The sequence below is a fragment of the Pristis pectinata genome, chromosome 3, assembly GCF_009764475.1.
Source record: "Pristis pectinata isolate sPriPec2 chromosome 3, sPriPec2.1.pri, whole genome shotgun sequence".
Lineage (NCBI taxonomy): Eukaryota > Metazoa > Chordata > Chondrichthyes > Rhinopristiformes > Pristidae > Pristis > Pristis pectinata.
Window position 1 is genome coordinate 116,344,455 of NC_067407.1, and position 23,956 is coordinate 116,368,410.

General features: G+C 39.8%; 2 protein-coding genes across 2 annotated transcripts in view; both read right to left on the minus strand.

Annotated features, from left to right (window-relative positions):
• Nucleotides 1-3,235: 3,235 nt before the first annotated feature.
• On the minus strand, nucleotides 3,236-6,398 carry zfp36l2 (zinc finger protein 36, C3H type-like 2). Its single transcript, XM_052011888.1, has 2 exons — nucleotides 6,146-6,398; nucleotides 3,236-5,974 (listed from the first exon to the last, which is right to left on the minus strand). Exons 1-2 carry the CDS (start codon nucleotides 6,200-6,202, stop codon nucleotides 4,787-4,789), a joined length of 1,245 nt encoding a protein of 414 aa, XP_051867848.1. The 5' UTR covers nucleotides 6,203-6,398; the 3' UTR covers nucleotides 3,236-4,786.
• A 14,709-nt stretch (nucleotides 6,399-21,107) lies between these two features.
• The window catches only part of thada (THADA armadillo repeat containing), a 299,794-nt gene continuing 296,945 nt past the window's right edge, over nucleotides 21,108-23,956 (minus strand). Inside the window, 1 exon segment of the mRNA XM_052011253.1 lies at nucleotides 21,108-21,758. Coding sequence (XP_051867213.1) covers nucleotides 21,429-21,758 — 330 coding nt within the window. The 3' untranslated portion in view covers nucleotides 21,108-21,428.

Genomic DNA, 23,956 nt, shown 5'->3' on the forward strand with positions numbered 1-23,956 from the left:
ATTCAGAACTTTTGTTCTATTACCAGTCTCAACTTGATGAGATTTTAATGCGCTTCACCGTATACCTTTCTTGTACAACAAATCCAAATAGTCTTTAAAACCATTCAGAAATATGTTTTTGCAAAGAGATCTTGCTGAATCTCCAAGAAAGATTGTTCAACTTGGTTGTCTCAACATTCTTGCTGTCCACAACAACAAAACCTTCAATATAGGCTGCTAATGCAGTAAAATGCCCCCAAGCTGTTTCACAGAGGCACTGTCAAAGAGAAAACCAATTGCACTTAGGAATTAGGACAGGTGGGCAAAAATATGGTCAGAGGTAGATTTTAAGGAGCATCTTAGAGAGAGCAGGCATAGGTACTTAGAGGGGGAAATTTCAGGGCCAGGGTCTAGATTACTGAACACATGATCATCACTGGTAAAAAGATTAATTTCAGTGATGTCAATGTAACCAGAATTCGAGGAGCGGAGCTCTTGGACAGCTGTTGCGAGCAGAGACTGGACAAAGATTTCCCACTTCCCATCTTTCCTTCCTTAAAACTTACCTATTGTCCAAGTTTTGGGTCACCTGTTCCAAGGGCAGGGGTTTGAAAATGTAGACAAGAATGGGACAGCACAGTAGTGCAGCTAGTGGAGATGCTACCTCACTGCTCCTGTGACCTGGGTTCATCAGATGCTGTCTGTGAGGAGTTTGCACATTCTCCCTGTCGCTAAGTGGGCTTCCTCTGGATAATCCAATGTCCTCTCGTATCCCAGGGATGTAGAGCTTGGAGGTTAATTGGGAACAGAAAATTGCCTTTAGTAAGCAGGTGTGTGGTGAAATGGGGGTGGGAAGGAGGTGAGGGATGGGGCGGTGGTGGCAGTTGAATGGACTGTAGAGAGAATAAAAATAGGATTAAAATAGGATTACTCTAAATGGGTGGTTGACGGATCGTGCAGATGTACTCATCGGGCCATCCTTCCATGCAGTATGGTTCTAAAATGCTACTGAATTGTGAGCCAACGTAGGCACAAAAATAAGACTAAGGGGTGAAAGAAATAGTCTGAGTATGGATATGAACATCAGTGTTTTGATCCAAAGGACATCAGTTTTTAGGTATATTTTGTAATTTCATTCAGAGTACCTTTTTCCCTCATTTAGCATCAGGGTATACAGAAGATTATAATTGCGGATACCACATGGTAAGAAACAAGATCTCAATTTATGAAACTTCAAAGAATACTCAGTACTTAACAGGGTCCAACAGAAAGGACATCAGTTGTATCAGCTCATTTGTTTGGGAGTACTTCATTCACTTTCCCAAACAGCAAGAAACACCAACATCTTTAGACAGAGGACAACATTAGTTACTTATAGAAACACAAGCTGTTATTAAATGCATATGAAATGATTAGAGGGTAAAGTCAGCACAAGGGAAGATAATATGTGAAGACAAGAAACAATATTACAGATATTCCAAAACATCCATGTGAAAACATAGGGTTAAGCTATGTATGTGACATACTTTTAAAAACTAGCATTAAAGTATAAACAAAATATTAACCAATAGAACTACATTTGGAGTCTTCTAGAAACTTGAGGTTGGAACTATCAGAACACTCCTATGGGAAGGGATTTTCAAGCTTTGTCTTTCATACAGTGCAGCATAGAGCCAATATAATATGCAGCAGCTATTTTCTCATTGTCCATTACCCACTTCAAGGATTTAATTTACAAAGACGTCATGCCAAGTACCATATTTCCAGTCTCAAAAGCTAAAAGTTATTTCTGAATTGTAGCACTGCACCAAAGCAATAAGCCCCCTCAAAACCTAGTAAAGGCTTAGCTGAGCACTACTTAATTGCATATTTTCATCTTCCAAGGGAGAGCAGATGGCCTTCTGCCATCATGCACTCTGTAACCAGCCACCAGAGGCTGGTGGTGAGCAGAGGCCTCTTCACTCCCCTACCAGGAAGCACATCAGAATCTTATTCACCATAATTCTGCTCTGCACAGCTTTAGACTTAGAACTGATCAGAGTTTGTCCACCCTCTCCCTGATGCATTCTAGCTCTACAATGACCACACATGCTCTTGCCATTCCAACAGAATTCCTATACAAACATGTATTAATCTCCAATACATGTCCAATTGAAAATAATCTACTCAGTAGTTAATTAAAAATCCATCACAGAGAAAAAGAAAGTCACCAAGCTAAACCTCATTTGTGAATGTGCAAGAGAATGGATCATATGCAATTCAATAGGTTTCAATTCATGATTGAGGTTTGTAAAAATTAGTTATAAGAGAACCAATAAGCATTTGTAGCCTATTGATTTCCTGTTTTATGATCCAGTATCAAGTCCTGGTGCAGTTTATAGGGGTTTGCAAATCCACTTCATATCTCAAGGAATTAGTTTTTTGGCACATTTTCTGGGTATACTGCCACTCAGTGCAGAAAATTACCTAACAACCATCTCCTTAATAACGACATAACCCCCTACATTTTTCACAGCTCTGATAAACAGTATGTCTGAAAGAGAATCAGGTATGACAGCCTAGTTTATTGGTGTGTTATTTTACTAATGGTGGTTTTTAAACACTTTTTTTAAAAAAGTTAAGTGCACTTTTAGGGCAGCAAAGTGCTGACTACTTTGAAGCTTCATTATGCAACACTCCAATTAACCTCACCCAGAGAGAGGAAAAGTGCTAAATCACCAGAATTGGATTTCAATGCCACAATAGGAATTTGGGTGGTTTTCATGTTGATCAAATGCACAAAGATTAAAAAGTCTGTTCCTAGTTGAGACAGAATCTGAGGGTAACTCTTACCCCTTTTTAAATGCATAAGGGCTGACTTACACATCAACACAGAAAATATTTGGTTGTATTTAGTTCTGCAATGGGTGAACAAGCTACACACATAACCAGCCTCAGCTCTTTCAATGTTTGTACCAGATAAAGTATGAATCACAAATCAATAACCAAACAATTTGTAACCATTTAAATGCTAGCAAGAAAAAACCATATTGGCATGAATTTGATCCTTATATTAGAGTCAGCACTTTGAGAAACTGTTCTGGAGCTGTATGTAAAAAGTCTGCAATTTCTCTGCATTAGAATGATCTGGATAGAAGAGCAAGTGTTTTCCTCCCAATAGCAACACCACAGCTAGATCAAGGTATTAGTAAAACCTCAGACCTCAGAAATGTTGTGCTTGTATCGTATACAAATATCCAGAGGACATTACAGCACATCTTTCTTCAAAAATGATTTTATTGGGAGAACTACAAAAAATTTACAGTACAAATTTTTACAGTCTCACACTATAATCTGTAGTGAACTGACACCCCAAGTATTTTAAACAAGTTTTTTTTTCCTTTTGTTACATTCAAAGGATACTTCTGTTAAAGTAGTCAAAAGAGAGTACATAGTGCTCATAATCTGTACCTACTATGTACAAACTAAACCTACTATCATTCACCCACTGTCTTGGAAAATGTGAAGTTTTTTTTTCCTTTTTTGTTTTAATAGCAAATCCCAGAAAAAAAACAAAAGCAGAGTTCCACTCTCCAGACATTTCAGATTTACTTCAAAAACTGTTCAGACCTAGGAGGTGGCCCCTCACTAATCAAAGTGGTGGCAATGTCTCTCTTATCTCCCCTTTCTTCTGGGAAGAAAGCTTGCTTTTAAACAAAGTTCATTTTCAAAAAACTATTACATTCAGAGAACTGACATCCCCCAATTGTAAAAAAATACTTTTTTTTAAAAAAAGGGAATGCACATTTGTTCTGAAACTTGTTATTTTGGTTAAGAAAAAAAAATAACTGTCTCTGTAACTGGACCCTGAAGGCACTGTCAATATAATACTGGGTCCAGGGTGCTACATATTTTGGCTCTTTATTTTTTTTAATAAAAAGGGAAACAAAAAGAAAAAAAAATCACAGTGTCATTTATACAACAAAAACTTTATGATGCCACTTTGACTTAAGAATGCCACATTTAAAGTCTGATACTTAAAGTTTCAACCACTGACTTTGGACGGTCTAACATCCCCAGTTACTTTACATTCTTAAAAAAAGCCTACCTTCGTCAATCCTAACTAGTTCCACAGCATCAAGAACTGATTTCTAGCACATAGAAACCATGCAATCGTTCATTTCGTAAACAAGGAAAAAAATTAATGAAATAAATATTACATACAATCTCTTAAATTAAGATTTTATCATTTACAATAAAATAACCAAGTGAAGTTACAAAAAACAAAAACGGCATATATTACTGTGAAAAGAACACACTCCACATTCTGCAGATTAATAATGGCAATCATAATTTAAACATAATAAAAGAATATATATCTATTGTTTTCATCATACGCGATAAATACAGTATGAACAAATTACCAATGTATACTTTCTCGAGATAATAAATAAGTTAAATAGTTTTATAGCGAGTTGTACTGCGATGTGCTCACATCAACTCAACAGCTAAAAAAAATTTAACAATCAGCAGTTATTTCAACAATTACAACTAACTCAACGAACCGAGTGCCTCACAAAAAAATCTGCAACACGGTTCTCTTCTCCCTAAAGCCAAACGGGCCACTAGGTGGCAATGGAAAATAGATTAACTTGCAACAAAGTTTGGAATGAAGTTCTTTTTTTCTTTAAAACAAGGCAAAAATAGCAAGTCCTGTAATATTTGTTTCCTTAATGAAGGCATTTTCTTGGCAGGATTTTTTTGTTTGCAATTCGTAAATAAGTTCTGTTAAATAGAGCAGTTCTCGTTTTATTTTTGTTTTGTTGCTTTAATCTTCGGAGATGGAAAGCCTGCTGAAAATGGGCAGGCGCCTGCCCGGGTCCATGCTAGGGGACTCGGAGCCGCTCAGGCTACCGGAGCTCAGCGAGCCGCTCAGGTAGCTCTCCCGGTCGGAGAGGGAGTCCGGTGGGCTCGGCGGGGCATCGAACACCGGGGAATCGGCCAGTCGCCGCAGGCACGACTGCACATGGCTCAGGAGGTAAGGGGGAGAGGGCGGGCACCCGCCGGCGGACTGTTGTTGGCTGTATCCCCCGGAGCCTCCACCACCACCGGCCAGCTGCTGGGTCTGGATGGCCAGCGGGGTGAGCAGGCTACTCAGCTCCTGGCTGGAGAAAGTGAAGGCATTGTTGGCGCAGGCTGGCAGTGTGGGCGACAGCAGCTCGTCGCAGAAGACGAACGAGGAGGCGGCGGAGGAGGAGGAGGAGCAGGGCGGAGGGGGCGTGCGGGAGGTCGGGCTCTCCAGCAGCGGCGACTCGAGTCCGCTGGAGGCGCTGGGGAAGCCCGAGAAGCTGAGGCTGTGGTGAAGCTTGGGTCGCGGATGGTGCTGCTGCTGCTGCTGCTGGTGGAAAGAGTTGACGGCGTTGTTGTTGGTCGGCGCCTGCCTCCTCTCCTCAGCGTTGTGGATGAAGTGGCACCGGGGGCCGTAGGGGCAGAAGCCGATGGTGTGGAATGTGCGGCACAACTCCGTCTTGTACTTGGGGTGGCGGGTCAGGCTTCGCAATTCGTGCATGCCGTGCGCGAACTGGCACTTGTCGCCGTACTTGCAGGTGCCGCTCTCCTCGAAAGGCCGGCACAACTCCGTCTTGTAGCGGGTCGAGTTGACCTGCCCCCCGCCTCCGCCTGGCTGCTTCTGCTGTTGTTGTTGCTGCTGCTGCTGGACAAGGTGGAGCGGGCTAAGTGGCGGATGTTGCTGCTGGTGAAGCCGCTCCGCGCTCTCGCTGAACGAGCGATCACGGAACTTGTTCTCTTTGTTCAGCATGGCCGTGTTGTTCGATTCCTTGATGTTGGGGAAAGATGAACTGGGATACTTGCTGGACGAGCTATTGGCCAGCGCTTGCAAGTTGCTGGTCGAGTGCCGTCTTAGAAATCCCGGTGCAAAACTTGTTACAGGGGTCCCCACTGCCTTTTTATCCAGCATGCTATTGAAGTTGTTGTAGTTATTCAGGGATTTTTCGTTCTATAAAATAAAAGCAATGAATTAGAAACGAGATCTCAAAACATTCAAACTCTTAATAAGCTTCAGAAATGCATTCGGGGAACCCGGTTGCGTTGCTAAAAGTTTCAACAAAAACTTCTCCAAAACTTTTTCTCGTCTGAACTTTCAGCAATCGGCTCCCCTCTTTTTTACCTTGTTGCACAAGAAATCGTTGATATCGTAGAAGGCAGATAGAAGCGCTGCAGACATCTTCACGCAGTAGTTTCTACAACCGAGATCCTGCTCGCGTGAAGGCTGGAGTCACAGCTGTTTTTCCCCAGCAAAGAAACGTGAGGTCCGAATGTATAGAGATAGGAAAAAAATAAAAAAAGTATGTTTTTGGTGGTGGCGAAGTTGAACTGCTAGAACTCTTCCCTCTGTCTGCCTTGTTATAAATATTGAGCGCTGGGCAGTGGGAGGGATTAACCAGCCTGCTTTCGAATCCTGGCCCGGAGTCTCCATGACAACAGCGACATGATTGACAGGCGCTCCTTAACTCGTTAGCATAGGCTAAAGTGCAAAAAATGTCCTTATCTCACGAGCTGGGAAAGTCAATATCACTTTGTCAAAAAAAACTTCTGATTAAACTACATACACGTATAAAACTAAAATGCCGCAAAGACGTTTGCAACTTTTTGAACGGTTTGCGAGGCTTTTCGATGTGTTGGCCTTCGGTGAAATACCGATACATGGGAGGGAATGCGTCACTACTGTTACAAAGGCGCACAGCTGTGTTACTTCCAGTTGAAGCAGAGGCTCTGCATTAAGTAAACTGGCGGGATTTTATTCCGTAGTTTCACTGAGCAGAAGGGTTTCTTATTGGAATATGGGGTTCGTTTCAAATGTCACAAGGATTGTGTATAGATTAGTGTGGAATAGTGCAACTTCATTTTATTCATTTTTTAAAAAAAAGGCTGACTTGCACCTCGATTACAAGACACACAACTTTTGCCAGCTTGTTTAAAAAGTCGCACTGAAAAATCCGAACTTAAAATATGGAACAGAAGTTCATATAAAAGCACACGAGTAAGTGCGAAGCTTTTTATTCCTTACTCCAAGGCACAAAGGGAAAACCTATTCCTGAATTTAACATTCAAGCACACGCAGTCTGCTGCCTCGCAATGCAGAGTGAGACAATTGCAGATTTTCTGCACATGGCTATTTAACGAGAACAGATATCCCCACTTCACGGGTTGTGATTTTCCTCGTTAACATTTGACTTAAAGTTCCTCGCTTCCCCACCCAAAACATTCAGTAAACTTGGGGCAACTTTGTCGACTCAAAGCTTGGTTTTAGATGATTTCAGAAACGAGCGTTTATTCCAAAGCAAGGAACAAAAAGTTACGGAGAAAACAGCACGCAACTGCTATGTGCAACTCAATTAATTACTACTGCGTGGATCTTCCAGCTGCCCATCCCCCTCCTTGGAGTCTCATGGGTGGATACAACATTGACAGGAAGTGAGAGGAGAAAAAAATGACGAAGGCTTATTGCATTTTTTTTGCAACATCTCGATAGCTTTAAACTATTTCAAATGTTAATTACACGTGGATCATAAACGCTAGTCCGGATCCGGCTGAATTAAAGCAAATTTAGTCCTCGCAGTAGGGGGATTTTGCCCCTTTTAAGTCTGCAGGGTTACAGACAGCCACTACTGCCAAACTGGTTACAATTTGGCGCAATGAGGTACTGCCCCACCTTCTGCCAACTCCTAAAGCGCCTCAACGTACTTTTCTTAGACTGTCTCAGTAACCATTGCTTATTTTTTTGTTGGTGCTTTGAATGACGTAGCTCTTAAGTCTCCTATTTTGGAAACTTTTTATAAATGAAACGAAGAATACGTAAAAACAGTAGACGATAAGCTTAAAAGTATAGTCCGCCTCCCCTCTCCGGTTACCGTATTTGTTTCCAGCTATAAAACTTTACCAAATAAGCCGTGGATTTTAAATGCACGCCTACAACGTCTAAGAATCAAACGCATCAAACTTGCTTCCCTCCCGCCACAATTTATCTGTGCAATTTTTTTTAAAGTCTGATTGTATTTTCAAATAGGACTGCAACCACGATCTCGACAACTTCTGCCACGTTTTGCTGACTACTTTTCTTTCAGCCTTCCCCTTAACTTGTTTAATGCCACGCTGGATCCCCACCACCCCTTCAAAATGCAGCGTTTAGTAAGAATCAGCCTGTCCTTCCCCACGGGTAAGATCGAATTATTAAGCACTGACATAACTGGCTTTCCACAAACAGCTGGCCCCTCCCCCTCCCCCTGCAACAGCAATAGTGTTCAGACTTGGAACCGACTCGCCGAGCAGTGAATATTAAACCCTCGCATGCAGAACGGAGCGCCCTCTCCTGCAACATCTCCAACACAGCAGAGAAGTGAGCCCAAGGGCCATTAACCCTTCACTGCACCGACACAAAACAAAATCCGAAAGTTAGTCATTTACTTCCTTGCGAATTCACATCTCCCTGTTTGGATGGACACCGTCTCCGCGAAGCTTGAAATCAATAAACGAAAGAGGATTAAGTCTCACATTTTTCATTTCGGAAACTAAGTCTTATCGGAGTTTTGCATTTGATCTAAATTAAGGGAAGAATGTTGGGTTGGGTTTCCCAAGTGAACAGAATCCTATTGTAACATATGTGTCATATGCAATGACTGCTTTCATAAGAAATTATTTGTACATGGTGTGTATGGGCATATCACTATTGCACAATTGTAGTGGCAGTTGATCATTTCATACACGTGAGTGGTGATAATTGGTGTCAAGATATTTTAGTGTCTACCAGAGATAAAATGCATTCTGCCTGGGGTTGTATCAATGGCATGTGGTATTCTTTATTATAATTAATACTGATTGAGGAAAATGATGGGCTGCAAGGTTCTGTCCAGTAGTGATCTACCCCATCGCTTTGGACTGACCCCACTCTCATAAAAACAGTTCTATCTGCTGAAACAATTACATTGATACTTTGACCATGCTATGAGGGTAGAATTGCCCAACAGTATGCCGAGCTTCAGCTTTTCAGATAGTGAATAGTCCTTAAAGGAAAAAGAAAGGAATGGTAATAGGAATGCAAAACATGTCTTTAAAACATCGGGCTGCATAAATAAATAGTATAAAGGGCGAGAGATGAGAAATCTGTGGATCTTGACACTTAGTGAGGTAAAATAGCCCACATAGATTCTAAAAATGCAGATGGCTGACTGCTGCAGGGTTAACTCGGAATATGTCAAGCCAGTCTGACACATCAGTTCACCTACTGCCTTAAATATATTCAATGGAGAGTAGTAGAAAGAAAGTAATAGCATTTAGATACTGTGAATTACTTTGAAGGACAGGTACCCATCGGTAACTTCCTTTCAAAGTAATTGACAGTATCTAAATGCTTTGATGTATTTAGAAAAATGTGATAAGACACTGTATAATTTCAATGAAAAAATGTCTTTCTTTGATTTGGATGGTGAAGAGAGATGAACCCTTTCGTCTGTGCCAGTTCTTCCCTAGCATGTAATGCAAATGTTTATAACAGCATTCCTGTATAATTACTGTGGAATATCTTCCCCTTCCCTATATTTTCATGGAAAAATATTTTTTAAATTCCAACACCATACAACTTAGCAGCAGTGTTGCATGTAAATTGTATTTAACGAAAGAGTACTTGCTTTTTCTAGAGTCCAGTGAATTTGGACATAACACAAGCCATTTTAAAATGTTTAATAGCAAACTGTAAAATATATATAAAATTTAAAAATAAATAAATCACAGTTGTGTTATTTAGTTCTGAACTTTGTGGCAGGGCCTCTTTATAAACTAAGTCTTTCTTCCTATGATCAATGTCTTTTGCAGCTGTGACATTTGTAGTTCCATAGTATAAACATTTGAAATAAATCAATCCTTTGCAAAGCACATATAATCCTTAATTGGTTTTGGGTCTTTAGGTGCACTCTGGGTACATTACAGCTGTAAATTTAACTGTAGACTTTTATACCACACATTTTCCTAATGTATTCCAACTTGTCATAACTGTATTGCTTCCTAACTTAGTTTAAGTATAGTAAACAATGACATATCTAAATGACCACTCTGGAATTCACTAAATTAGGTCTTAAACTTGCTTTTTCTGACAAGACGCCTTTTTCTTTTTGTAATATTGGAAACCTTAGAGGGTGAAGCATCAGGAAGACAAAAGGCATATCTGGCTGTTTTTAATTTAAAATCATTGCTCTCACCAGCACACAAGTAACAAGGTAACCAATCATGAGTTTAAAGATTAGGCACCAGCTTTCCTCAGATGTTGATACCTCTGAAACCATTGAAATTTATAGTAGTCCAAGGCATACTTACCATCAGTCAAGTAAATGTGATGTTAGGATGTATATTTAATGAGTTCATGTTCTAAATTATATAACCCAAAGTATTAGTAGTATAGCTATGCTTGCAGGTATCTTGGGCAAATTTGTGAAGCCATTAAAAATGTTATTTGAAGCCTGCATGTACAGATAATTTGGGTTTTATTTTGAACAATGCCTCAAGACTGCCACCCATCTTCTCTCTGCGTTAATACAATAAGCTGTTACTGTGGTCGCAGAAAAAATGCAAAATTATATACTGAGGTTTCACAATCCCATTCCCGTCTGTTTATTGAACAAATAACTGAACAATATAGATCAAAAAAGTCCAAAAGAAGGGAAGTCAGTTAGGATTTTGACTTCTAATTGTTGTTCATCAACTAGCTGCAGTGCAGTTAGTAGAGCTACAGCCTCACAGCTCCAGTGACCTGGGTTCAATCCCGACCTTGGGTTCTGCGTGGAGTTTGGATGTTTTCCCTCTGAGCATGTGGGTTTCCTCCATATATTCCAGTTCCCTCCAACATCTCAAAGATGTGAAGATTGGTTATAATAATAATTGCTACTTTGTGTGTGTGTGGTTGAGGGGAATTGATGGAAATGTGTGGAGAGCAGATTATCTAGAAAATTAGTGGGGAATGGGATTGTTCTGTGAGCTGACATAGATGGGTCAAATAGTTCCTCACAAAGAAGGAGGCTATGGAAAAATCTTGGAGATCCAGGCGCATTTAGCTACAAAGTAACTTCAGCTAAAATCAGGAATATGCTAAGATGTACAAAAATGTTATATAATTATTTCCGCTCCATCATTACCACCAACACTAGAGGGAGGTGGACAGGAACATTTGAAAGTAATGACCCTTGCTGGATCCCACTTTCAAAGGCACTAACAGCTATAAAAGAGATGGGGAGTGAAGGGTGAGTGGCGAGGATAGTGGCAGGCATAAACTCAATCCCACCTAACCCTGAAATCGGCAACCACTATTACTGGATAGTGATCAGGAACAAAAGGTCAGACTGATTTTATTACCTTCTTCCATAGCCCAGTGACAAAAACTGAAATGGGCCCACTGTCACCTCCACTGAAATTAGTATACCCTGTTCTGACCAAGGATCAAACCATATGCCTTTTAAATATTCAGGACCAAAGTGGACAATGCATTTGTTGAGTATGCTAATGGGGAAGTGATTCCTTTCTAAAAATGTTCCTGTAATTTTTAAATTTCATCAATTGCAAGATGAGGGCTACTTTCCCATTTCTGAAACCTTTATCACTGGCCAATATTTGTGTGCACTGGGAATGTCAAAGGTTCGCTCTCCTGAAGAAAGACAGGGCAGAGATTGACCATTATTCTGTCAGTTGAAACTCATTGCCACAATATCTCTATGGTATGGTGTATTAGGAAATTAAACAAATCCATTATTAGGGCTATTACATCTAACTGTACTCCTTCCTATGCTGAGACCTGTGTGACGAGTTGTCAGACCACCTTCAGCAACTCATTGCTTTATCTGCAAGAAAAGGCAAACATTATATCAAGAAATGTAGTTTAAACTCAGTTGTTCTGACATCAATAGATGAACATTCAGTAACTATCCCTTTGCAAATCTTGCCTGACCTTAATAGATTTAATTTTCTGGAGTTGAAATGTAGACAGAGTGTCACCTTCTGGAGAGAGAGAGGTATTGCAGTAAGGAAATAATAGAAAAAAAATCAAAAATGCTTAATTCTCCCTTTTTACCACTGTATGCTGGCATCTGTGATTTCTCTAACAAACAAGCAACAATTAACAGTTGTAGCTATTTAATTGGAGTCTGAAGGGAACTAATTTCAAACCATAGACATTGAAGAGCTTGAAGATAAAGTTACAAATTCTGAGATGTTATTGGATCTTTGAAGCTCTCCAAAGTTTACTTTTGGAAATTGTCCATATATTTTTAAAATGCACATTTTTAAAAATAAATTCCATCTTTTGTTTCTGAGTGCTGATTTATCCTTGCTGAGTTGCATCAGTTTTCAAACTGTCTTCTGCATTTAGGGACAGACAGTCATTTATATTTTTCACTGTGAGTCCTTTACTCTATGTTCACTTATATTAAATTGTACACACACTATGGCACAATTTTCATACCTCCACATCTCAGTTTCTATACAATATAGAATAGCTTATGTCTTAAGTATGTTCAATCTCTGTCCTCTCTCACCTCTGGCAAACCTGACTACTCTCTGAAGGCAGAGAAATTTATTTCTGACACTCACATTCTGCACAAGTGTTGTCTAGACCTGCCTGTTCTCTCATTTTTGCCCAGAGTGATTTGACCTTTGACTGGCATCTTGTGCAAGCAATATGAGATAATGTTTGAGATGGCAATTTGTTTTTTTAACTCAAATTCATTTAAAAGTGAAATGTAGACAGTGTTCACTATTACTGTCCATTCACTGAATAAACATAGGTTGGAAGCAGAAAATTAAGACTGAACAGAGTGTCATATAAGATCACAGAGGAACCTATGGCTTCATGTTGGCTATTTGCTAAAGCAATCCAAATCTAATTTCACAGCCCTGCTCTGATAGCCTTACAGCATTCTCTTTAAATAGCTCAAAGTTTTCCTTAAAATATGCATAAATGTCTGCCTCATTCACTCCTAAATTAATCCCACACTTTGTTACTGACCATCTAATCTGAGCACCTCTAGTCACCAATTTCCCACCAGAAGTAACTGTTTTTATTCATTCTCTTTGAATGATTCATGACCTTTTCCTAAACTAAAACTATAAATCTCCTGTAATCTTTCTCCAATTGTATGAAAATCCAGAAATGGCTCCCTAACAAGGGTTCCCACCATGGGTATGTTTCTGGTGATTCTGTTGTCTGAACTATTTTGGCTATAGTTTGAAGCCACGATCTTCAAACACCAGTAAGTGTGTAACTGCGGAGCCAATGCTGACATCTGTTCTTTCCCACTGCAGTTTACCCACATTCTCACTTCCATCATATATAAAATTAAAAATATTTGATATTTCTTTTCCTTGAAACATTTCCTGACATTCTCAACTATATTTTCCTTTTTATATAAAGACTCTATCTGACAGTAAGTTTATATTTTTTAGCTATTTTAATTTATGTTTTCATTCCCTACAATGCTTTTTGTTATCTTTGATATTATTAACTTTATTTTTTCATGTGTCCCTTTTAATTTTCAGCTAAATTTTATATCCATTTGCCCACAGGATTTTACTTTAATGCATCTTTAGGACTTCGTACTTTAAATTTGCAAATCTGTTGACTCATGTGCCACCTTTCCTTAACGTGGACCAGTTTTTCCATTATCTCACTGAACTTTGCCTCTTCATTTCCCGCTCCTTGCATCGACTGAATCCAACTGAATTGTGAGTGTTTCTTCCCAGGGTTCTGCTACTCTCAGTGGCCATTGGTCCTACTTAATTTTCCAGACAAAATCAAGCTTTTGCTCTTTCTTTATGGACTGGAAGCACAGTGATCTTGGAACATTCTAAAAAGAAAAGTGCTATCCTCTTCAACCTTATACATTATCTATAATGTGACTTGTATTGGAATTTATGATACTATTGTCCTGACATTTCTCTGACAGTCTGAAGATCATCCTTTCTATCATCTCATATTGCAAACCTAGAATCTTACCATCTCACTTCCTATTTCTTAATTTTATCATAATGGCTTTCATCATAACAAAACCTGTAAATGCACAGAGTTCCCGCTGTGAATGTGAACTTCATTAATGTTCTTTTTCTTTCTGGCTCCTTCCAAAATGTTAAAACCAGGAATATTAAATTCTCAGATAAAAACAGAAAATGTTGGAGATATCCAACAGATCAGGCAGCATCTATAGAGACAGAATCAGAGTTGACTTTTCAGGTCAATAACACTTCATCAAAACATCTAAGTCCTATTCAGGTGTTATCTATTTACACCTTAATTCACAATTTAAATGCTTAAAGCAACATTTTTCTGGTGGAAGTATCATTGCATAATCTGTTTGTGTGTGTTTGGATCAAATCTAAATTAGGACTGAGTGGTGTATTGTTCTAGAACATGGACTGTAAAGATTGAGAGGTGAGAATCCCTTGTGTTTTTTTTTGTCAGGTTTTCTTTTATATCTCTGATTAAAGATAAGAGTTAAAGTATGGGATGCAAACATAAAGCACAATTAAACCAGCTTCCTGATATATAAAGGATAGCATGTAAACAAACCAATTTAAGATATTTCTATCTTAACTTCTTTTTGTTCTGTCACTGCATCAAACAAAGAAGATGGTTGGTATTCAGAAATAGCATTGATCGTTTATGATATCCTGCTTTGCTGTGTTATTCTCTACTAATTTCTATTTTCTGATTTACTCAAATTATTAAAGTGCTAGAAGTACAAAGTTGGCTTTTAATGAAAACTCATTAAAATTGTCAATTTGAATCATCTGAACTGCTGATGAGAAAGGAAACTGAAATTTTCATGAGTTGGATTACATCAATCAGCATTGCCATTATACAATAATGCTATTTAACATTTAACCTGCAATTAGGTACCAGGCATCATTTATTGATTGAACTAAAGAAAACATTATAAATGAGTCAGCATGTTCATGAAAAAAGGATTTAATTAGTAGGGCAAGACATTAGTACAATAGACCTGTGCAACAAATTATTGGCTGGTTTGTGGAATAGTTAACCTTTTATTTTGTTTTTAATGTATTGCACATATAACCATTGTTGACCCTGAATTCTGTTGCTGAAGATCTAATAGATTACGCCAGGTGATAGGATTCAGCTGAATGAACGTAATACGTGTACAGAGAGCTCCTAATCTCACCAATGCTATTGAGAACAGATGTCACATTGAAATTTGCTGCTCACTGATGCAAAAGAGAAGAACATTCTGACCTGTTGACTCACATCCCTGGTTTAGTCAAAAAAACAGAAATGATGAAGGGGCATCTGCCTTAGTTGACTGAGAAAATCCTGCATATTTATAAACACTTCAAAGGATTGTTTTACGGCACCAACAACAATTTGCATTTAAGTAGCACCTTTAATGTTAAAAAATGACCTTGGCATTTTCATGATTCAGAAGGAAAAAATGTACACCAATCCAAGTCCCTTTTTTATTAAAATGGCTCTGGTCCTATAGTGATAAGTCAAAGTCTCTTGGTAAATGCACTTTTCCTCTCTGAAAAGCAAGATCTAAAGCTGAGGCATAGTGATGGTGTTGGGAAGGGAAGAGGAGAAGCGTGATCCTTGACAAAAAATATCAGGAGCTGCTGCCAAAGTTACAGTCCTACAGAAGATGCCAGCTGTGATCTGATTTATCCACCAGTGACAGTGGCTTCTGAAGATATTAGTTTGATCAGTCCCTTCAGCTAAAGAGTAGAAATTACATTTTGTTTTTAAACTTGTAAGCCAATAATGCTATGAGTACAGTAAAGTGAAAACCAATCAGTCTGGGAGACAGACGTATGTAGGTAACCTGGACACAATCTGTAGATCTGCTAACTGAACCTATTTTCCCATGTCCTTAATAAGAAATGTTTTCAAATGAACTGTTAATCTTACCCCCTGTGGTTTTGGTATCTGCTCTATAAAGATGGAAGTAGTCACACCTTGCATTCTTAACATGACCTTCAGGTGCTATGCCAATTTTATCCGTAATGAATTTCTCCTTGCAAATCATATATATTTACTCATAAAAGGAAGGGGAGTAAGTATCCATATATGCTGTCGCTCTGATGTGGTAAATTGTAATAGTCACCATTCAAAATTTAAGGTTTTGGTTTCTAATGGGCTAGAAGTTAAATTCATCTCCTTTCTGATTCTGAAGGGTGGGACCTCTAGTCTACACTGGAGTCACACTAGTCTGGAGGCAGAGATTAGTTTTCTGAATATCTTGCAGGATCTAATCTTACTGTGGTAATCAGTCACCCATTATTACATCAAATGTGCCCACAATACTAATAATTTACAGTGAACTTGTGACATATTTTATTAAATAACTTTATAAAATATGTGCCACACAGACCACTGAGTTTCTGTCTTTGGCAAGTGAGTGTATCATGTCACACAAGAAATCGTGGCCCAGAAATTCTTCACCACCCAGATGTGTACACAAGTCCTTGGATATGCAGTTTATCAACAAACATTTAGCTGATGAGCACACCATTTAAAGATTCAGAAACACCTGGGGCCCAAGGCACTAAATTACACCAAATTTACACACTTAGCACACTATACCATTGCAGTAGAAAAGTAAAGCATCTATGTCTGAGACTGGGACCAGGTCCTAGAGTTTGCAGGGAAAGAGGTCAGGTGATTGAGGATTGTGTTTGGAGTTGGGGAGGCCATGGATTGGCAGTGAGAAAAGTCGAGGTTCAGGGCCTGGAAGGAGCGAGAGATCGATAGGTGGAAGGGGTTGTCGTGAACTGGGGAACAGTGCTAGTCGAATACCCCTAGGAAAATAGGTAAGTAATTAAAGGGCTACTACCTGTTCTTGGAAACCACCTTTAAATCCCATGCTATTAGAACCTTGTTGTCCTGAGGGTGCCCAATGGCAGGTGTGTCTTGGAAGAGTGACCAAATCTCTGTGGCAACACTAGGGGGTGATGTCATTAGTTATGCAACCACTGCAAGTAGCACAATATGACCTGGAAATGATTGTAACTGCATTCTGTGCCAGGAAAAAAAGTAGTGCTGCCAACAACACATTTATTTGCCTATATTTCCAAGCCAGTTTCTCTTTAAACAGGGAAAACACAATCTCTCTTCTGGACTTTTTTATGAAGGTGGTCGTTTTCTACTTTTTTTATATAGCTCCTTTTTGGTCATGTGCTGATGACTGTCATTAGACATTTCAATCATTTGAATATGTGACATTTGTGGGAAATGTCTTTTTCTGCTGTAACTAAATCAACAGCAGACTGATCTGCAGCCAAACTCATAAACCTCACATCAAAATTACTGTCTGCTAATATTTTTGGAAGTAATTTCTCAGAACAGTAAACTGTAGTGCTAATAAACTGAGGGTGGGTAATTTCACAATTCAGTTCACCCATGCAAGAGATTCTTTATTGACAAGGGTACTTCTGGGGTTAGCGTCTGGGACAAGTAGGGCTTTAATCTAGATGAACTTTCTGTGATGTTGATTCTGGAAAAATACACCTTAGCGAGGCCCTGAAGCCAAGTCATAAGCACGTGGAAAGCACAAGGAGACATTGCCTGTTGATGTCAGACCAGGTGATTTCCTTTAAGTCTATCTATTTCATCTTCAATTTCTTTTTGTTTTCATACATAGCCTCTACAATTTTTTTGGTAAATCATGTCCCTTTGATCTTTCTGGGAGTTACTATATTTAATTTTGTTATTCTCTCTGTCTTCTCCAAGTACTGCTTTTGCTTGGTAAACTATCTGCTGCCAGGTTTGTTTGAGACTTTCTAAATGATGATTTTCCCCCACCCACAAGCAAAGAAGACAGCAAAGCATAATGCTAGAGGTTGGTTTCAAATTACAGTATTTCATGTTCCATCTACCTTAATTCTCTTATTTCTTTCTTGACAAACTTAGCTACTAGCATGGTTATTTGGGAAAGGACTTGAGGGAAACAATGAGGAATGAGGAACCTCTCCCTGAGGTTCAAGGTTTCCTCTTCTCTGATTATTCATGGCTGAAGCAAATTGAATGGGCAGCAGGACCACATGGAAGTTCTTCATCCAGACTGTTGATGCACAATTGAGACAAGTTATGCAGCAAAAATTTGAATTGCACAAAGGGCTTGGGCAGACACACTGGTGTTAGTTTTCATTTTGCTAAGCCAGACTTTCAGTTTTGTAATCACTGCAGTAATTTCTGTGGTACATTCAACTGCTGTGAGGCCAACTTTGAATTTTCAAGTTTAAACAGTGCCCAATTAATTCACCAGGCCACCTTCATGTCTGTAATGGGAACCATTGCCCTAGCCAGCTGTAGAATCGTGCTGAAGTATACTCCACTTCCCTTTATGTAGCTTTTTAAAGGAAGACTGAGAAGTAAAGTTCATTGCTCATCTTTCATTGCCTTAAAAACCAGCTTATTGGTTCACAAGGGAGAAAAAAGGTGGTGGAATTATATAATGCCTTTTAGATTTAAGGACATCCCAAAGTATATTAGAGCCTTTTGACATCCTAGCCAATTTAGTCACAGCAAGCTCCCACATTTGGCAATGTGATAATGAGCTGATAATCTTTTTTACTGGTGCTTATTAAAAGATAAATACTGTCTAGCACTGCAGGAGTAACTGCCCTGCTCTTCAAAGTGGTGACATGAATCTTTCATATCCATCTAAAGAAGCAGATGGGAGATTTGATTTACCATATCTGAAAGGTATCCCCTTGGATAGTATGATATTCTCTCAGCACAGCTTTGAAGTGCCAGACCAGAATTCTGTGCTCAAGACCTGGGAGCGGGAATTGAACGCACATCTTCCAACTCAGAGGTGAGTATTCAACTGAACGTGTCGTGCTTTCCTGACTCAGTCCTGCATAGACTCGTGGACACTCTTTTTATGCGATTGAGGGAGGCAGGCAGCAGTGGCAAGACCACATTTATTGCCTAATCCTAATTGCACTTTGGAGGCTGGTGGGAAGCCACCTTCTTGTGCCCCCTTAGTCTGTGTGCTTAAGGTACTTCCACCTGTGCTGTTGGGTGTAAGTTGCAGGATCAACAGCACTGTCAATGACAGCCTTTCACCACTTTGCTGATGACTGAGATTTGTTGGATGGGACAACCTGCCTATTGTAGCTAGGACATAGGGGGCTAATTTCCACTGTGGGTAGATGCCGCTGTTGCAGTTGGAACAACTTGGTTGGTGGCATGGCTAATTTTGAAGATTGGAGCATGTGGTAAGGGAATAAAGAATGGGAGTTAGAAAAACAGAGCTAAACGAAGTCAGATTTGAGAAGTTCAGAAAGAAAAAGACTACAAGTGGAGAGAAAACCCCTCCAAAAACAGAAAAAAATTACATTTCCTCAGATCTTTATTCAAACAACTGGACCAATGGCAAAACTTTAGCTTTGTGAATTGGATAACTGGATTCTGGATCTCCCTGCCCCTTCATGTGATTTGCGAGAACCCTACTTCATGTTGAAAGTAGAATAATCGGTGTTGTTTGCATTTTGTCAACAAACTGGTTTCAGATCAGACCACTTATGAAAGTCTTACTTTTGAATTTTCAGCGGGACTGTCAAATGCATGGGATGTATCAAAACCATTTGGAATCTCAACAAAATTACTGCTTTGGTGGGGTTGGGGTGAGCTTGCAGTCACAGATACCACCCTGTTAGATGAGGAGTTGACAACCACTCTTCGTTGTCATTGTTGAAATTGGGACATTATTAATGCAGGGAGCAGCACTAGTGTAACAGCATTAACCTTCCTTAAGCCTTTGGTACCATCAATCAGGAGGGACTCTGGAATATCCTCCTCAATTCAATTGCCCACAGGCACTCGTCTCCACCTTATGCATGCTCCATGACAGCATGCAAACCGTGATAATCACCAACAGGTCTACAACAGGACCAACCTCAGTGAAGACCAGTGTCAAACAAGGCAGCCTCATTAATTCAACACTTTTCTCAACTTTTCTTGCTGTAAAGCTGCACCTCATCTCCAACAAAATTCCTGTGGGAATGGAGCTAACCTTCAGAACCAATAGGAAACTATTCACTCAATGCTACTGCACTCCAGAAGCAAGGTCACTTAAATCTTGGTAGTTGAGCTGCAGTACATAGACAATGCTTGCAATTGTGCATGCTCAGAGGATGAGCTTCAAGCCATCTTTGACTTGTTCACTAAAGCGTACAAAGAAGGGCTTTACAATATCCACAAGACCAACCTGTTTCCTGCTGTGTCACACACTGCCCTTCAACATAAAGATTCACAATGAGACCCTGGAAAATGTGGATCATTTCCAACAGTGATAACTCATCACCACCTTCAACATGTCAGCACAGCCTTGGGTTGATTGAATAAAAGGGTGTTTGAAGATCCACATCTCAGATCTGTCACAAAGCTCATAGTCAACCAGACAACAGTGATCCTGCCCTGCTACATGTTTTTGAGGCCTGGACTATCCACAGCAGGTATCTCAAGGCAATGGAAAAATACCACAAAGGCTGTCTCTACAAGATCCAAAATAGAAGGATAAATGGACCCAAACCAGACCAAGAGTCCCACACTGAAGCCCTAGTTACTCAGTCGGCTGCATTGGGCTGGCCTCATCATTCACATGCCCAACACAGGACTCCCAGAACAGACACTCTGTAACATCGTCCCATGGCAGAGTTTGGAATAATGGGACGAGGTTACTCGGAGGACAAGAAAAAGATTCAAGATGTGGTCAAGGATTCCTTGAAGAAGTGCAACATCCCTACTGACTATTGGGAACTCTGACACATAACTGCTGAAAGTGAAGAAGGAGTAAGCAAGATGTATTGAGAACCTTGAGTCCATAGAAAGAGCAGACAACTTCACAAACTATCACTTAGCTGCCTGTTGGCCCTATCATGGAACACTCTGCAGTTCCTGCATTGGCCTCATTAGTCACCTCAGAACCCACAAAACCAGAGCAAGTCATTCTCAACCCCTAGGGATTGGTAAAGAGAAGATCCCGAATTTTAACCTAGGCATTCATGATGCTCATAGATCTGGCTGTCAAGTTAAGAAAGGCAACCAAAATTAAATATTTAATCTTAATTTTATTTGCTGTAAAAATCACAAAACATGTGATCCAAAACTTTTCCCGTATTTATGTTGTAATTTGCAAATCTGGACTTCAGGTAGGTCCACATAACATTACCACATCAATGACAATAGTTCATTTCTGATGCCAATAAGTTTCTATTGTAAGAGGAGCAATTAATGTCACTTAATTATGATTGGCACAAAAATCATGTGGTAAGGCACACAACCCTATGGGATACAATCTTTCTCTAGCCGCCACAAGCCTCTCTTTGTCACGAATGTGCTTCTGCTGATCTGTTTTTCCTCTGCTTTAGGCCAAGTCAAATAATGAGATCATTCCACTTCAGAAATGCCCAACAATGATGGCACCCAATCCAAACAGCCTCAGTAGCTGGGCTGTGTTCAAGAGCCTCACTTTTTGAATGCTTAGCCTTGTGTAGTCCGCTGTTCTAGAAAATTCTGCCGCAGGAGGCAGGCCTTCAAAAAGTCGTCCGACACGCTGCGCTTGGTCGGAAACCTTCGCTGACAGAAGGCAGAGCTGTGATTCTTCATCTGGAATGACCCCTGACTGGGAAATAAGTACTGAAAGATGCTTCTGGAGTAGATTGGCAAATGTGATCTTCTCTGCCCAAAGGTTAATTTCACTTTTATCAAACAGCAGGTCATATTCTCCCTATATATAAAAAAAAAATACATTTCATTTAGAAAGGAAACATAAGTCTTAAACATTCTACAAAAGAAATATCAAACTAAGTTTACATTTTTGTTCTCAATTATTTACAGGATGGGGGCTTTGGAAAAGCCAGTATTTATTGCCTATTTATAGTTGCCTTGTAGGAGGTGTGGTGAACCCTGGCTTGATCCACTGTGGTGTGTGGTGAGAATACTTCCACAATGCCATTAGGTGGGGAGTTCCAGGATTTAGACCCAATGAAAAATAATATGTCCTTATGATCCCAATGATAGATCCTCATAATGGTTCCCATTTCAAAAAACGTAACAAAGATTTTTTTTTAAAGGAACTGATCATTACAGTATTGCATTGTTAATGTAGCAACTCTGCCACAGTAGTTAGAAATGGCCTGCAACAATGTACAGTTTTAAAACAAATCTGCAGTGTTGCTTATCCTTACAATAAATAGACTTGGGTTCCAAGAATTAGGCCAGTGTGTAGGTGTGACAATCCTGGAATTCCTAGATTATCCCATCGAATATTTGCATGTAAAAACTGGGCACGTTCTTACAGGCGAGAAACAGGTGGTTAAGTCTTCTCATTTGAGAACATTCCACATTAAGCAGTATTTAATAATTTAAAAAATGAATGGGAAATTATTAGCAGGTCCTGATTTACTTGTAAAAATAATCAGTGTGATCCCATAAGTCATCTTTAATTGCCTTTGTCCAATATCCAAAACATATTCCGATGAATATGTTCGATTCGGTTAACCATGTGGAAACACACCATTTAAAAAAAAGGGGTGTTTGTCACAAAGCCATTTCTCTATAGCAAATGTAAGGAGATGGTTTCACTGTTTAACTTGAAGACACCATCCAGAGCATTTTTGAAAAAAAAACTTTATCTTTAGATATTGGCAAACAATTTATTACAGATGAAAAATAAGTGCACCATTATGGGTTGATCTGTTCCAGAAGTGCATCATTGGAGAATCTGCATCTTCCAAGTAGACTGGGTTTTGGGGCCTTTGAACTTGCTAACAGGGGGTTGTAACTCTTTTTCAGCACACCATCTACTCAACTTCACGTGGACGACTTTGGGGAGCATGCCTTCCCCCCACCCCCTTAACGCCAGTTTAAAACCAAATTATTGCAGTGGGAGTAATTTAATATCTGCCTCCCACACCTGTGAATCAGACACTCTCTCAACCAATAATGGGTGACCAGAGGTGGAGGGAGTGAGATTAATATTAAACAGGATGGACCTTTTACTGGCCTATTTCCAGTTCTAATGTAATGGGTTGTGATCTGTGTCCAACCACCCAACTGTAAGTCTGTTTTAGCACTAACTCTGTTGAACAGTTGGATGTCACAGTACCAGCCTGCAAGAAACTCCTGGGAAGGATGGTGGGGTGAATGGATGGTTAACAACCCTATGTTGGCAGCCGCCAACTGTGTTTCCATCCAGCCAGGCAAAGTTTACTCTGAGCAATCCTCCTCCGTGAGAAGGGTTGGATCTATGAGCAAAGTGCCTTTATTGCTTTGCTTGAAGTCCTGGGAGAGCAGGTGTGCTTAAGTGCACCCTGACCCACCAAGCTAATTTTACAAGCATGCACTGACTGTCAGAGTTATGCTCAGTTAGGCCTATTCAGACAGTTGTGGCTTCATCTTCATTTCAAATGCAAATTCCAGGGTCTTGGATTTGATCCCTCATTGAGGAAGCTGGTTCAGTTCAGCCAGAAGAGATTCTGGGGTTGTTTAATTAATCACAATTCATCTTTGCTCAGGGTTTGAAACATTAATAAATGATGGTTCCTATTCCCCATCTGACAACCCCTCTATACTTCCCCCAGCACCCACATTCAGTCGGCCTGCAATCCCAGAGAGGGTTTGCACTAGAACTGGCTCAGCTGTCACTTAGTCTGTGCTCTTCTGCCCCTTTCAGACGGAAAGACAGCCTGCTTACATTTACCCTGTCTCGTAACACAAAGAACAAATAGTTTGGTGAGGCAGGAGAATGCTGTCAGCACCAAGAGCCAGCATTACAAGATAGACAGCACCTTCAATGGAAGAGGGACAGAAGTAAAAATGCCATCAGTTAGCTGGGGATGAGCTGATAGTAACTTAACAGTCGTTGATTTTACCCTCAAGACTAAGCAAAGTTACCGAAAGCAATTGGATTACAAACTCAGTTAA

Coding starts and splice junctions, on each gene's coding strand:
- zfp36l2 (XM_052011888.1), bottom strand. CDS start 6,202: ATGTCTGCAGCGCTTCTATCTGCCTTCTACGATATCAACGATTTCTTG. Junction 5,975..6,145: donor ACGATTTCTTGTGCAACAAG/GTAAAAAAGAGG, acceptor TTTATTTTATAG/AACGAAAAATCCCTGAATAA.